Source organism: Rhinolophus hipposideros (genome assembly GCF_964194185.1).
Source record: "Rhinolophus hipposideros genome assembly, chromosome: 20".
Classification (NCBI taxonomy): domain Eukaryota; kingdom Metazoa; phylum Chordata; class Mammalia; order Chiroptera; family Rhinolophidae; genus Rhinolophus; species Rhinolophus hipposideros.
This window is the reverse complement of record NC_138066.1, coordinates 37,941,048-37,958,135: the sequence shown is the minus strand read 5'-3', so window position 1 is coordinate 37,958,135 and position 17,088 is coordinate 37,941,048. Positions and strand designations below refer to the sequence as shown.

Here is a 17,088-nt window from a genome sequence, read left to right as displayed (position 1 = left end):
AAACTTCAGTAATCCTATAACTATTATATAAATTGAATCTGTGGTAAAAAAAAATAAAAATAAAAACTTTCCATAAAGCCCAATAACTTTATTGAGTTCTGTTAAAATTCATAAAAGAAAGAACTTGAGTCCTAACCAGCAATTTCTAATCTTCCAGAGAATTGAAAATGAATAAAAACTCATTTAATGAGAAACTAGTACCACCTTGATGGTGAATCCTGATATGGATAGTATGAGAAGGATAATTATATGATACTCTGATTTATAATACAGGTGCACATCTTAAACACTAACAAACACCAGGACCAGTTTAGGCTATATGACCAAGTTATCTCAGGAATGCAAGATGGCTTTATGTTAGAAATCAATTTATATAGTCAGCCACATTAAGAGATTAAAGGAAAAAAATTATATGATCATCTCAATAGATGCAAAAAAATAAAAGCATTATGTAAAATTTAGCATTCATTCATGATGAAAAGTCTTGTCCAACTTGATAAAGAAAGGACTTTCCTTAACCAGATAGACTGCCTACAAAAACCATGTAGGAGACATCACGTTTAAAATATTGAAAAGTTGAAAGTTCTCCTTTTGAGATGAGACATAACAAGGATGTCTGTTGTCTTTGTTTCTATTAAATGTTGTGCTGGAGTTCCTAAGCAGCATAATAAGGTAGACAGGCAGAAACAAGCAAATAAATAAAGATGTAAGAGATGATAAGAAGAGACAAAACTGCAGGTATTATATACGTAGATATCTAAAAAAATACACAGATGAATTATACAAATTAATAACAGTTTAACAGGATTTTAGATACAAAATCATAAATTGAAATGTGTGTATCTATACAGTTATATCAGCAAGAGTTAGAAAATGAAGATTACAAAAATGTCACCATTTGCAATAGCAAAAATATGTATGAAGCACTAAGGAATGGATCTAATGAGATGTGTAAGATTTAGGGCAAAGATTCTAAGACATTGAGAGCCATTGAAGAACAATGAATAAAAAGTGAGATTTTTAATAATTTGCTCATGAATTAGAAGAGTCAGTATTATAAAGAAATCTGCTTTCCCCAAATGTTTCTGTATATTCAATGCAATCAAGTCAAAATCCCAACAGGATTTTGTATGGAATTTGACAAGCTGATTTGCAAAATTTATATGGAGTGTAACGGTCCAAGAATAGTCAAAGCAGTCTCAAAGTATAAGATAGAACGACTTGCTCTACCAGCTATCAAAATTTATTATAAAGCTATGGTAATTAAGACAATGTGATATTGAATCAAGGGTAGACCAGTGGAACAACAAAGAGAGCCCAGACACAGACCCTTACATATCTGACCACTTGATAAGACAAAGATGGTATTGCAGGAAAGTGAGGGAAAGAATGAACTTTTCGATTAAAGGTTCTGAGACAATTGGTTACTCATATGGGAAATAATAGATTTGCACCCCCTACCTCATACCATACAATAATCGATTGCAGACAAAAATATGATCCAGCCTATCTATCCATGTATATCTATGTCTATATCTCACATTCAGAGAAGAAAACAGACTACAGAATTAGTGGCTTAAAATATAAAATAAACCGAACTTGTCACATAAAATACAAAAAATTAACTCATTAAAACATTTTTTCATATTGTAACACAAAGCAAAACCCAACTCCATGATGATTATCCAATTCAAAGTTACCTTTATAACTTAATAAAATTACCTTTGTTCTCTGTTTCTTTTAGGGATAATCTGTTTTTATACTATAAGCAATGAAAAGTTAACTTGTTTCCTCTTTTTACTCCCTTTCATTTCATCTACCACCTAATAATAAACTTAATATGTAGCATACATACAATTAAATATGGTTATATAATACTTACATTACTTGGTTTCCCATTTTGAATAAAGTTCTTTTTACTTCTATTACAGATGCAGCAATAGGCAAACTCTAATTTCCATTTGCTTATCTCTATCCACCCTGTTATATTAGTTGTATTTTTTCTATGTTCCAGTTGTTTCAAACTGTTTGTTGTATTGCTTGAATGAGCTATATATCCTTGCTAATTTTTTTTGTTTGCTTGAATCATCAGTTACTGAGAGAGGATTGTTAACTTCCCACTGATGGTGGTTTTTTTCCATTTTTCCATGTAGCTTTGGCATTTTTCCTTATATATTTTGAAGGTACTTACAACTTTACAATTGTTAGTGGATTGAACCTATTACTATGAAGTGATTTTTATTTTTTTTTTGGAGGGGGAGCCTTAAAGTTTCTTTTGTCTGATACTCAATATTGATAGCTTTATTTTGGTTAGTATTTTTTGTGGTATAGCTTTTTACAGCCTTCTTTCAGCTATTCTGTGTGCGTATGTTATAGAAAGCTTTGTGAGACTATCTAGTCTTCCAGCTTCTTTTTCCCAGTCTCTCTTAATTGGAGTTTGTTTTTTTTTATTTAAAGATTTTATTGGGGAAGGGGAACAGGACTTTATTGGGGAACAGTGTGTACTTCCAGGACTTTTTTCCAAGTCAAGTTGTTGTCCTTTCAATCTTAGTTGTAGAAGGCGCAGCTCAGCTCCTGGTCCAGTTGCCGTTGCTAGTTGCAGGGGACACAGCCCACCGTCCCTTGCAGGAGTCGAACCAACAACCTTGTGGTTGAAAGGATGCGCTCCAACCAACTGAGCCATCCGGGAGCTCAGCAGCAGCTCAGCTCAAGGTGCCGTGTTCAATCTTAGTTGCAGGGGGTGGAGCCCACCATCTCTTGCGGGACTCGAAGAATTGAACTGGCAACCTTGTTGGTTGAGAGCCCACTGGCCCATGTGGGAATCGAACCGGCAGCCTTTGGAGTTAGGAGCACGGAGCTCCAACCGTCTGAGCCACCCGGCCGGCCCCCTTAATTAGAGTTTTTAATCTAAGTATGGTTAATGTCATTTCTGATATATTTGGATTTAAATCTGCCATCTTATTTTGTCCTCTCTTCTTGTCACCACTCCCTCACCCCACTCCGCTAGTTTCATCTTTATTTCTGCATTCATTTGTACTGATTTCTTTCTTTTCCCTCTCCATTAAACCGGGAATAATATACCCTTTCTATTATTTTAGTAATTACAATGTACGTACTTATATTTTACTCTACCTTCTTCATGGATAATATAATATCTCAGAGTATTTTAATTCCATTTTAACTCTCTTCTCTTCCACTAATAATAAGTCAGTTAAAAAACTACTTATTCCCATTATGTTTTCCACATATATCAATATCTTCTATGTTTAATCAGTAAAGAAGAAAGAACAGATGGTCTGGGTGGAATGAGTTCAATTTGGAGCATCTGAAGTTTGTGATGCTTAATATACATCCCATAAAGATAACCACCAAAATATTCAAATCTGGAATATAAGAAGGGAATTGGTCTCAGCAAGAGATTGGGAAATGTCTAGCATATTGTTGATTTTAAAGTCACAGGAATGGATTAAATTACTCAGGGAGAAAGGAAAAATACAATATCAGATATGAAGAATTCTTTCAGTGAGCTTATCAGCAGAGTAGACACAGTGAAGGTGGAATCAGTAAATTTGAAGACAAGTCAGTATAAATTATCCAAACTGAAATTAAAAGCAAAATGGAAAAAAAAAAAGAAACAGAGTATCCAGGATCCATGGGATAATATCAAACAGTTTAATACAATGCTACCAAAGTACTAATAGAGATGGGGTGGATTTTTCTTTTTTAGTGGGACATAAAATAATCAGTGACATTCAAACAGTAAATGAAATACTGGTTTCAACTGGTCTCAGGCAGATAGTGCCCTTAGGAAGAAGCAAACTTCTCTCAACTTAGACTTCAAAGCACTCCTAGATAACCCCCGCCAAAAAAAACACAAACAGATTATGGTTTTATCACAAACCCAACCAAGAAACTAGACAAGATGACCAGAGCTAGCAGGGGAGGAAAAACAGAGCAAAGTCAGACCCCTTAAGATTAAGATATTGGAATTGAATACAGCATATAAAAGAAGCATATTTAATATATTTAAAGAAATAAAAAGGATTGAGGTTATGAATAAAGGGCAAGAGACCATACAAAAACTCAATGAGAGGATTTAATAACATATTACACAAGACTGAATATTAAATTATAACACATCTGAAGAAATATCCACAATACAACAAAAAGTGGAGAGGAGGAGTGCAAGAAAAAAAGGGAGAGAAACGGAAACTGTAAGAGAAGAGTTAGATGATAAAGAATGAGAAGCTCTAATGTGTGTCCAGGCAGAGTTCCAGATAGAAAGAAGAAGACGGTATAGGGTCTAGTCAGTGTTCAAAGGGAAGATTCCAGAAATGATGAAAGGCACAATTCACAGATTCAGGAAAGCCTAATGAGTCTCAAGCAAGATTTAAAAATAAAAATTTAAAAAATCTACACATAGACACATTCTGGTAAAACTATAATACCAAAGATAAAGACATAATCTTCAAAGAACTGTTGCAGTAATAAAGAAGTCAGAATACAATGTCAATTCTACTAGAATCTAATGGAATCTTGAATGTGCTCAAAGCAAACAACCATCAACCTAGAATTTTACACCCAGCAAAATAATCTTAAGAATAAATATAAAAATGGATTAATTTTTAGATAAACAACATTAGTTTGCCACCAAAAGACTCACTTAAAAGAAATTTCAAAGAAAGTACAGTAGGAAGATAGAGTGTGATTTCCATCGAAAGGCCTGAGATGCAATAAGGAATATCTTACTATCAATTTAGAATTAAGTTGTGTGTGTGTGTTTTAATCCAGTCTTCTGATCTATTTTGGAAAAATAAATCTATATATATATAAACACTATAAAAACAATATTTTGTAGAATGAAGTAAAAACCAAGATATTATAGAATTAAAATATACTTCTGCAGTCACCATTGCTAGAAGATGGATTCTGCTTGGTACTTGCTGCTTCATATACTGCTTGCTTTTTAATCAAAGTCTCGTGTAGATGCACCTGACAGGAAGAGAGTAAATTACATTCTGCATCCTAGTTTTAAGGGAGGTTGGGAAAGTGAGTTTTCTGATTTCTGTCTTGGGGAAACCAGTACTGATAAAGAAGAATATCAGCCAGACAATACAAAACTGCCCAGGATGCTTAGAAAACATTATTGTGAAGGATTCAATAGGGCAAAAATCACAAGGTGCTATATATATTCACTTTTCAGTTTTAATAAATTTATCCAAAATAGTTCAATACTAGCATTCCACAAATACAGCAACCTTTTCTTGCTTACTGATTAAGTAGTTCATGTGAGAAATGGTAGAGAGATTGTAAATAGAGCTGCTTTGAAAGTGTATCCAAAAGATACAACACTGAATAGAAGAAAGGCCGGTTTTAGAAGCCTTCGAAATGACACTTTATGTCTGTTAACCAAAAGGAGCTACTTATTGTGAGAGTAATGCATCTACTCTGCTGTAAAAGGCTAGCAAGTACGTAAATCATTTATCATTTCTTTTCCCTTCTCATTCTCCTGTGCTACCTATAGCAAATGAATGCACTCAACTGTCTTTTGATGTCTAGTTTTTAAGTGGAACAGCTGAAGCATATTGGACCACCTCTTTGGGTCAGTCCCATAGTTTTGAGCCAAAACCTCATTAAGACTAGTGGCTAACCAACATATCTGTGTTAGCATTTCAAAATTAACAGTGCAGCTTATTTGGAGAATAATCTCATAATATTTAACTCTGCAACTGGCCACAATCTCAAGTAATCTGTTTATGTTAAAGTCTGAAAAATTGAATATTAATATAATTACTCCAGCTTTCTTTCAACTTTCTAAGTCCTCATGTTTTAGGGGTATCTCTTGTAATCAGAATGGGTTTTCTTTCTCTCTTTTTTTTTTAATTTATTAGGGTGACAATTGTTAGTGAAATTACATAGATTTCAGGTGTACAATTCTGCATTACATCATCTATAAATCCCATTGTGTGTTCACCACCCAGAGTCAGTTCTCCTTACCCTCATCTCCCTCCCCCCCAGCCCCCTTATCCTCTGGTAACCACTAAACTATTGTCTGTGTCTATGAGTTTTTGTTTCCCATTTATTTGTCTTGTTCTTTTGTTGTTTTTGGTTTATATACCACATATCAGTGAAGGGTTTTCTTTCTCTTAACAGTTTTTTAGTACGTTTACATTTCTTGTAATTACTTATAAATCTGTTTCTGTCATCTTTTTACTTCCTATTTTCTTGTGTGTTATTGTCTTTTCTTGCATTTATATAATTGAATTTTTCTTATTTCCCCTTTACTACTTCTATTCTAATAATTACCCTTGGTATTTTAATACAAATTATGCTTAATTTAACAAAATCTAATTGTTAACTCCATCTCAATAAGTAGAAGGACTCTAGAACATGTTTAATATCACAACCACACACAGACACAACTGAAACAAAAATTTTACAAGACAATATTTACCCTGATGTGAATTATACTCTATATTTTTCTATTTTTTTCTTTCTTATGCCTAATTACAATTTGCTTAATGCCATGACCTACTAGTGGGTCACAATCTTTGATTTCAAAATACTGCTATAAAGAAGGTCTTTTTTAATGAATCCATTGGTCTGCCTAAATTTTTTATAGTGTTTTATGTTTGTTGATTGTTGTAATTTCATTTTCTACATTTTATAATTACATTATATTCTGTAACAGACTATTCCACTATCGGAGTCTTAGGGGTCCAAATCTATTGCTTATTTCCTGTGATTCTAGCTTGTGATAGATTTATTTCCTTTTGTATGTATACTAATCTTTGATTCTAACACGTATTTTGTTAATCTAGGAAAATTTTTAGGGCCAAAATTGAGGATGTTTTCGAAAGTATTTTTGATTCCCTCTGCCAAGACCCAGAGATCCTGGGCTCTCTCCAGTCCACTTCCAGGTTCTTTTGCTTATTAAATGAGGCTTCTCAAATTTAGCTCCCCCACCTTACTCAAACCTCAAGCTCCAGTGGTACCCACATGTCCTAAGTAGAACCCTTGCTTATCACACTCTGATTTCAGTTTCGGATCTTGGTTGATTTTGTTTATCTTGTTTTTATCCCTTTGCCCCTCTTGGGGATTTACTTTTCCTTCTATGGTTCCTGCAACACAATAAAAATTATGTTTCAGATATCTGGTTTGTTGGGTTTTTTTAAACCAGGAGGGTAACAGTAGGGGATGCCAGAGTATCTAGTCCACCATACTGCGAAAAGGGAAAATAAGATTAAACTTTGGAATGTTTGTTTATTTGAAGACAATTGTTAGTACAATTGCACACAAATTCCCTCACCAAATTGCCACTTAACGTTTCACCCGACTTTTACTGGTATCACTAAATTTTATGAAAAGCCCTTTTTTCTCTCTTCAGGTAAGACTATTTCTTTACAACATTCACTTGAAATTCTACCAAGTTCATTTTTTGGTTTGTATTTCTTACAGGATTATGTTGACAAAGAGAAGGCAATTGCCAAAGCATTGGAAGACCTCAGAGCCAACTTTTACTGTGAACTCTGTGATAAGCAGTATCAGAAACATCAGGAATTTGACAACCATATCAACTCTTATGATCATGCACACAAGCAGGTGAGAAATAGTTATTCGCTAACAAAGAAAAAGGTACTTCATTTGTTATAACTATTGAATTTTATGAGTGAACCCAAAAAGAAACTTGATGACTGGTTTCTTGTATCTGCCAGTCTTTATCTGAGGTCATCTGACTTACTTGATTTTTTTTCAGTGACACAAGTCCTGACATAGATCTCCCCCTACCATATTTTATGTAGAGTGAAGAATTGTGAGCTTCATAAATCTTGCATAAAGGTTTTGGTTTTGAGTGGTTTCTAAATTTGTATTTGACTTGGTAATTCAACTGAGGACCACTGGGAGCTTTGTTTTTCTTTCCTCTCCTTTCTCCCCTGAACATGTTCAACTTTAAATAGTTACCCTAGACTGGTCATTTCGTCTTTTGTATAGAAGAATTCATACTTTATTGGCTAGTCTTATTAGTAAGTCATTTTGTTATATGGTATACCTTGAAAGGTAGATAAATTTTGAGAAGGATAATAAAATCAGATGCTATCTTAACTTGAACAAATAACTCTGATGCTGCATGTTGAAGAGCTTGCTTAAAAATGAATTACACATTCTTCGAAATCTTTTTCTTTCATTGATTTAGAGAAGAAACTTGTGCCTAACTAGTTACTGGCATAAATAAGGCAGCAATAACTCCCCTGAGGGACTGTAGAGGAAGGAAATTAATCTTTAAATCTATAGAACAGTTCTGGCTTATTAAAGAATTTTGAGCCATTTGATCTTGGGTGACTAGCAGAACTTGTTAGGTCTTTGGGGGGTACAAGTTGTATTTGTTAAATTTGTAAGATTATGAGCATTGCTGGAATGCTCTCTTTAAGCTGGACCTGTTGAACCTACATTTTTTTTTAACCTTTCCTTCATCTTTCAACCAACGAAAAGATTTCAGAGCACAGGTAAAAGGCAGGCTTTGACTAAGCTATACCTTTTATTAGCATAGGGATCATTTTTAAGCTGGTTGTGGTATTATACTTTATGCAACAATCTCTTCCACATTTAACCACACACCTAACTAATTAAAGATTCTTCCACTATTTATTTAAGACAGCTTTTCAACTTTTTATACATCTTTGGACATTGTTTTAATATATTGTCAGCTCTGCTTGATTTGGAGAAATTAAGAGAGCGTACATGTGGACAAGATACATTGTCCATTACCTTAGTCCTTTATAGAATCATCTGTCAAGAAAGGAGAATGCAACAGTGAATATTTAGTGGAATTATTTAGTAACTTCCAGCTTTTCAGTCTATATATAATTCAAATTTTCAGGTTAGTTTTTATGGAATTAACAAAGACATTTAGCATCTAAGTATATATGTACCTTTTGGGGTTCTTGAGAATTTCTTCAATTAAGCACTGTTTGTGATTAGTTAAAAAAGATTCTAGAAGAAACCTTAGGCACCAAAAGAACATTTAGAAAGGTTACAGTTTTAGTTGGTGAGAAGTCTCTTGCATAAAGTTTCAATTAGTAAAGAATAAACAAGGAAAAGTGTAATTCAAGCTTGAATAATATTCAAGCTTGAATAATATTGAATAAAAAGTGTAATTCAAGCTTGCTTTCTAAGGGGAAAAAAATCTACCAAAGCAAAACAGATTTACAAATTAAAAACAGAACTAACAGACTTCACTTAACACATTAATAAGATGGATGATAATGTTTTAGTGATGTTGCTTTCAACTTGAGAGTAGTAGAAATTGTTACAGCTCTACTTCATTTGAATTTGATATGTTTATTATTCTCCTGTGCACTTTGGTTTGGCTCACTTCTCTAACCACTTTTCCTGTTGCAGTGGTTCTCCACCTGGGGAGATTTTGTCCCCCAAAGAATACTTAGCAATGTCTGGAGAGAGTTTTGATTATCACAACTAAGGGGATGGTGCTACCGGCATGTAGTGGGTGGTACTGCTAAGCATCCTACAGTGCACAGGAAAGCTCCTGGCAATATAGAATTACCTGGCCCAACATGGCAGTCAGTTGTGCTGAGATTGAAAAACCCTGTTCTATTAGGACTACTGAAAATTTGCAGATATATATGGTATTGGGATATCATTTGGCCTTTGCTGGGTACAAACAAATACCTATCATTTTAACTCCCCAGTTACATTGTAAACATTTTGTAAAGTACTTATCTAGATGATCCGAAATATTCATTTATTATTCTTTTTTAGATTATCATCAAAATGAAAATTCAAAATTAAGGATTTCTTACAGAGAACTCATGGATTACCTTACCCGTTAATAGAGAATGTGTCAGTGATCTGGGCAAAAATCTTTAGTTAGTATATTAATGAATGCATATTAGCTTATTTTTTTACCTTGAGCAAAAGCCCGTCTTAGGTATTAAGGAAGAGATGTAGTATGAGTTTGTTATTTTGTTTGTTTTTGGTGAAGTGTTCTCTCTTCTCTATTTGGTTGAAGCATAGGCCTTTTCATCTTTCTTTATACTGCTCTCTTAATGCAAATGGTAGAATCTTGAAACAATGCTATAAATATATAAACACAAAAATGCACAGAACTAATTTTTTTTATAGTTCTACTCTTCCCTGCACTTAGAATTTCTAAGGGGCCTTAAATTGACCATGGTACAACACAGCTAAATAACCCCTAAGAGGAGGTAGGTCCTGTTGTTCATTCCTGTTTGATGGACATGAACTTACCATACAAATGGACCTACCATTTTCCAAATTTATGCTCTAAAATCATAAAGACACCGTGTCTTGTCTTCCAGGAAGGCACACAGGATTATTATGAATCTGAGATAATAGGTAAGTACATTCAACCCTATGTTAGTAATCCCTAGTTTGCATCTTCCATCAAATTTTCACCATTAAAATTTTCCAGAGAGGTAATCTATTATGTTAGTGGTAAGCTACTAGTATAGTTAGGATTCTGAACATGCCCTAATCCTCATTAAGCACAAATAATCTCTCAGAAAGGGGCTACATGGTCACCCTCATTTGTGGTGAATTTTTTTCCCCTCTCAGTATTCACTAGTTTTTCCTCAAATTTTCTAGGATATTTTGTGGAGAAAGTCATTAATACACAAATATTAAGACCCAGCTTGATCTTCAAAGATGAAAAAGCTAATTAGACATTTTGGCTCTTTTCAGCAGTTTTAACCCTCATTTTAAAGTGATAATTTCAATACATTTTAAGATATTCAAGAATATGCCTTTCCATTCCTCAAGAGATAACCCAATGATTCCTTCTTATATTGTAAGTTAGTTCTGATAATTCCCCAGTGCTCAATAAACATAGTCTCCATCTTCTGCTTTTGTTGACTTAGTTATAAATTAAAGTTGACTTTGAAACTAACTTTGAAACTAAACATTTTTCCATCTCTACTTCCCTGCCTCTCTGTTTTGAATATCTTTTTAAAAAACATGTCTGCTAATTGATCTGACAATGGAAACCATTTTCTTTAGCTTTTCAGAGTGCCTAAATTTCAAACTCCAAAGAACATTCTCTTTCCCAGAGGTAAATTTGTAGCAGCACAATAATAGTTAGTGCCTTATTTTAACATATTGTTTTGTTTTGTTTTTCTTTCTTGGTGCCTTGTTACTTCTTCAGGATTCTTCCAATCTTATTCTTTTTTTATTTGTGCCACTAAGGCCTCCTCACCAGCCTCTAGTACATAAACCAGAGATCACAAATTGTCCCACAGATATATTTGTCTGCCCTTTGTGGTGTTAGTTTTTTCCCCTTTAATTTTGGTTGGTTCCCAGTTTTCAACATGAGGAGATTTTATGTAAGTCAGACTTTGGCTTATCTTGAAAAATTGAAATATCTGAAAACATTAGGCCTACATTGCAACATAACAATTGGCTAAAGCTGAATAGTTGCTATCTCTTTAGAGAGGCATGCTTGCACTCACTCTCCAATTAGCTGTGGTTTCCACTTCATCTTTTTTCTTACACAGCCTATGTGACTCATTGTTACCTGCCACATTTCTTCCAAACATTTGAGTGGTTTTTTTTGGGGGGTGGGGGTGGGGGAAGGTGAACAGGGCTTCTATTGGGGAACAGTGTGTACTTCCAGGACTTTTTCCAAGTCAAGTTGTTGTCCTTTTAATCTTAGTTGTGGAGGGCGCAGCTCAGCTCCAGGCCCAGTTGCCGTTGGCCCAGCCCACCATCCCTTGTGGGAGTCGAACTTGCAACCTTGTGGTTGAGAGCCCCGCACTCCAACCAACCGAGCCATCTGGCACTGGCCCATGTGGGAATCAAACCAGCCGTCTTCAGCGTTAGGAGCACGGAGCTCCAACCACCTGAGCCACCAGGCCAGCCCCAGACATTTGAATTTGTGACCCAGGCTTGTGCCTTTCCTTCTTGTCCACCCAGGCTCCCTCCCAAAGATTCTGATTGACACTGGGAAAGTAGCACATTGAAAAACTGCCTTAGCATTGGGTCTAGCTTCCTTGCAGTTTGAAAACCGTCTGTGGTATTCTGATCCAAATATCAAAATCTGGTACTGTAAAACAGCTTTGAAAAATTACTTTTAACTTGTAGAAAGAATTGATAGCTCAGTCAGAGAAAATAGTGCTTTCAGCCTGCCTCTTGTTTCTGCTAAAATAGCTTCAGTATGAAAATACCTATACTTTTGTACAGTTTTTTAAAAGACTGAAGTCTCATTTAATACCAAGGTCTGTTTCAGCTGTAAAAGTAGTAGCTTTCTGAGCTTTAAATAGCTGAACTAAAATGATTTAAGCCTGTAACAACCATCAGTAACTTCTGTATTCTAAATTACACAGAATAAAATCTATTGCTACCTGATTTAGTTAACTTTGTCTAAACTGTTACAATTACTTTTTGATAGCATTCCTTACTTTTAGTTGGCTATTTCAGTACCCAGTAATATATAGTACCAAGGAACATAAAGTTTAGAGTTTTTCTCATTACTCAAATGAAATAAGTTCTGAATTTACCTATTTTCTGAGAAATTCCGTAGTGGTAGAAGGAATAATCACTTACAGATTTCATTCAAGTTTGGAGTGGTCACTTTCCACTTGAAGTTTCAATGTTTACTGGTTGGATTTTTGCCTCTGAAGAGGTTTTACTACTTTTGATTGATTCTCTGTATATTTGGCACATAATGACATCAGGACAATAAGCACATAAAAACCAATTAGACATCTGGCAAGCCACTGCAGATTGAAGAAATGTGAACTGGATTCCTTTTTCAGTGCTACTTTGATATTCATTGGGGGCAAACAAGTAAATTTACAAAGGTGAGAGAAGATATTTCTAGAGCTAAAATAAAAAGAAAATGACCCTTCTAAGAAGCAGGAACACTAAGATCAGATACCAATGAAGATATTTCATAGATACTTTGTATTTTGGGTTTTTATAGAATGTTTATCCTTAGAAAACCATAAGTTATCGTAAAGATGGGAAATAGGTTAGGAAAATCATAAAGTACTTACAAATTCCAAAGTTTTATAAAAGTTCACTTAAACAGCACAATTCACCTCTGAAGAGATTATGCTTTGAAAAGCAAAGCAGTTGTGAAGAGAGGAACACATCTCAAAACTTGAGCATATTGTAGTTTTATTTTAATAATCTGTAGTAGGGAGGTGAACGTTTTAGGTTCAGTAATACTCTGCACCACTGTGGATGTCATTTTCTTTGGGACTGTTTTGCTTTATAAGATAATTAACTTCCTTTGTCCAGTTTTCAAAAAAATTGAGCATTTTTGAGGCTTTTTACCTGTTTCATTTTACATACCCCCTTTGATGTTGTTGGGAATAGACTTCTAACATCTAGCTCTCACAATCAAATTAACCTTGGAAAACTGCTTCTGTTTTGGGAAACTGTCTGCTTTTGTGAGCAGGGGTACCCCTAAACAGACCTTTTGGGAGCCAGGGTTACTGGTAAACCCTGTATTCTCTTATGTATTTCTAACTCTGTTCTTCATCTTGGAACATAATCCAGATTTGGATTAAAATGACTTTATTTATGTTCTGTAATTTTCAACTTGTCTTCTACTCCTGTACAGTAAGTCCTCATTTAACATTGTCAGTAGATTCTTGGAAACTGCGACTGTAAGTAAAATGATGTACAACAAACCCAATTTTACCACAGGTTAATTAATATAAGTAAGCTCAGTTCCTACAGTATAGTTCTGGTCACAGAAACATCACCAAATTTCTAAATAAAGACCCAGACACTTTTAATATTAAACATTGAAATGGGAGCTATACATACATCTAAGAAACCTTAGTAAATCACAATGGCATATCATTTCACATCCACTAGGATGGCTAAAATTAAAAAGAAGCCACATTAACAGGTGACTACAGAGCCTATCCTGGCAGCTCATGGAGCCAGGCTGGACCCCACACTGGACAGGATGCCTTTCCATTGCAAGGTGCACCTGCACTCAGACTGGGACAATTTAGACATACCATTTACCTCACCTGCACATCTTTGGGATGTGGGCGGAATCCCACAGACATGGGGAGAACCCGTAAACAGACAGTGGCCCCTGCCAGGAATTGATTCTTTTTTTTCCCTGTCAACATTATAACGAAACATTATTCGAGGACCTGCTGTACACTTACATTCATCACAGTGATATACTGTGGTGTAGATTCTGGGATAAGGCTCTATGTTCTATTGTAATTTGAAAAGTTGAAGCAACTTAAGAAATAATGATAAGTTTTTGAGTGGCAATGCTGAAAAGAACTCTGAATTGGGATACTGCTGTTCCATTTGTTTTGGGCCTATATGAATTATGCTCCTTCCAATTTTACATGGAAGGCAAATCTTTGCCTCCAGATATGACCTGGAGGGCTATATAGATATATACTTAAAACTCATTATTTACAAAACCACAGTGGCATATCATTTCACATTCACTAAGATGGCTAAAATTAAAAAGCCACATTCATAGGTGCTAGAGAGTATATGAAGAAATTGGAATGCTCCTGCATTGCTAATGGGGTTGTAAATTGGTGCCAGCCTCTCTGGAAAACAGTTTAGGAATTCCTCAAAATGTTAAATATAGTTACCATATGACCAGTATATACTCAATAGAAATGAAAATATATGTCCACGCAAAAACTTGTACAAAATTTTTCATAACCACATTGTTCATAATAGCCAAAAAGTGGAAACAGCCCAAATATCCATTAATTGATGAATAGATAAAATGTGGTACATCCATACAAGGGAATATTATTTACCAATAAAAAGAAATGACTTCTTGATAAATACACTGTGCATAAACCTTGAAAATAATATGCTAAGTGAAAAAGGCCAGTCACAAAAAGACCCCCTTATTGTATAAGTTTACTTATATGAAAAGTCTAGAATAAGCAAATCTATAGGGAACGTAGGTTAGGTTTCCAGGGACTGAGGGGAAAGGGGCAATGGGATGGGGAGTGACTGCTAATGGGGATGGGGTTTCTTTTGGGGGCGATGGAAATGTTTTAAAATTAGATAGTGGTGATGGGTACACAACTCTGAGAATGTACTAAATCCATTAAATTTTACGTTTTAAATGGGTGAATTTTATGGTGTGTGAATTATATTTCAACGAAATTATTTTTAAAACCTCATTATCCAGCTTAAATTTTGGTGGTGGTAGTTATACATGGACCATGTGTGTGTATGAAAAAATACCTTAAAGCAGGCACACCTGGTACTATTAAAAAATACGCCATACTTTTAAGGCTGTTGCTGAATTCTTGAACATAACAAAGCAAGTATTACAGTGATTTTTATGGCAAATTAATTTGCTTATCACTAAATGATAGTAATCATTGTGTTGCAAAATAATAGGGTATAAAAGATAAGTTGTTATAAATGACTAATTAATACTACTCTTACCCAAGCAAAAAGAATGTATGCTTCTTTTTTGCCTTGATTGTTTTTCAGTATCTATAATCAGCATTAGTGTTTACTTTTCTGTTACCAAACATTTGGTTTTCTCTGTTACTGAATACAATTCATTTTTATCACTTACCTATATGCATGTGTGAAAAGAATTTACATCTAATCCAGTAACTTGAATTTCCTTAATCATTCAACTATAATTTTCCTTCCCTGAGTACTTTTAAGACAGACTTTCTGTGTTCTCTCCTGGTCTTTTTCCTCCCTCACCACATGCTGATGTCCTAGATGGTCTCTAACAGAAGCATCAGAGACCTGAATCAGGGTTACCTGGCCACGTAACAGCTATGGCATGATTACTCCAGTTTGGGAGAGGAGATGCACATTAATGTTATGTCATGTCATAAGAGAGAGGCAGGAAACAATGGGGAGAAGAGACCATGGATTTGGGGTATGCGGGAATGTTGACATAGAGGAAAGAAAGTAGTTGAGATTCAAAACAAGCCAGATTATGCTTAGCCAGAGAAAGAGGTTGAGGTACATACAATCACCACTTGACTCACTATTTCTCCTGTCTGTTCATGACCAACAGCTAATACATAAAAGTATGTGTATTTGGTCCCTCTCCCAACAACTCATTTTAAAACTGAAACCAGTTTGGTAAATGTTTATTGAGCATCTCTTTTGTGCTATGGACAGCAGTGTGTGTGTTGCAGGGTTAGTTACAAAGGAAGATAGCCTCAGTTCCTATTCTGGGAGAGTGGCATTGCTATCTGGTAAGAGACAGAAACTGTGGGTAATCTTTTGACCCTAAAGAAACAAAATCAGGTTTTCTCTTTAGAGTTGAGTAAATATTAGAACATAAGATTTTATTATTTTTTAAAATATATTTTGATTTATTTTGGGAGGTGCGGATATTGGGGGACAGTGTGTTTCTCCAGGGCCCATCAGCTCCAAGTCGCTGTCCTTCAGTCTAGTTATGGAGGGCGCAGCTCAGCTCCACGTCCAGTCGCCATCAGTCTTTAGTTGCAGGGGGCACAGCCCACCATCCCATGCGGGAATTGAACCGGTAACCTTGTTAGGAGCTCGCACTCTAACTATCTGAGCCATCTGGCCGCCCCTCCAGAAGCTCAGCAGCAGCTCGTTGTCTTCAATCTAGTTGTGAAGGGCACAGCTCACTGGCCCATGTGGGAATCGAACCAGCAACCTTGTTGTTCAGAGCTTGCACTCTAACCAACTGAGCCATCTGGCCGCCCCAGAACATAGGATTTTAGTGGCAATACTCTATGCCTACTTTCTGATGCTTGAAATTGTTTTCATATGGAGACAATGATTTCTATTCTTCAAATTGAGACCGTAGATTTAAAATACTTGAGAAAGAAAATCAGATTTATTCCTAGTAAAGTATATTCAACAAACAAACTTCTAGCATCAAATTTTGTTTTGATAGAAGAGAGAAGAGTAGCACCAAAAGATAACAAAAAACATTTTCTTAGACCCTTATTATGTTGTTGTTAGGGCAAACTGTGGAGAAGTGTCTTTGTCTCACTCATTCCCAGCTGAAATAACAGTGCCACTCGTTGCTGTTGACACTGCACATTATTGATGATGTGGGCAAATTTATCACCCACATTTAAAACCTGGTAAAAT

The 17,088-nt window shown here is 35.1% G+C and overlaps 1 protein-coding gene across 7 annotated transcripts in view; it reads left to right on the top strand.

Moving 5' to 3' along the window:
- GPATCH8 (G-patch domain containing 8) overlaps positions 1-17,088 on the top strand; it is a 79,277-nt gene that overhangs the window by 49,617 nt on the left and 12,572 nt on the right. For 6 of the 7 annotated variants that reach the window (XM_081027488.1, XM_081027486.1, XM_081027487.1 and 3 more), the window contains one exon: positions 7,459-7,602. In XM_081027488.1, the coding sequence (XP_080883614.1) occupies positions 7,459-7,602 (144 nt within the window). Of the gene's footprint in view, positions 1-7,458; positions 7,603-10,337; positions 10,375-17,088 lie in introns of all 7 variants that reach the window. The other variant, XM_081027485.1, reaches the window with a different exon arrangement.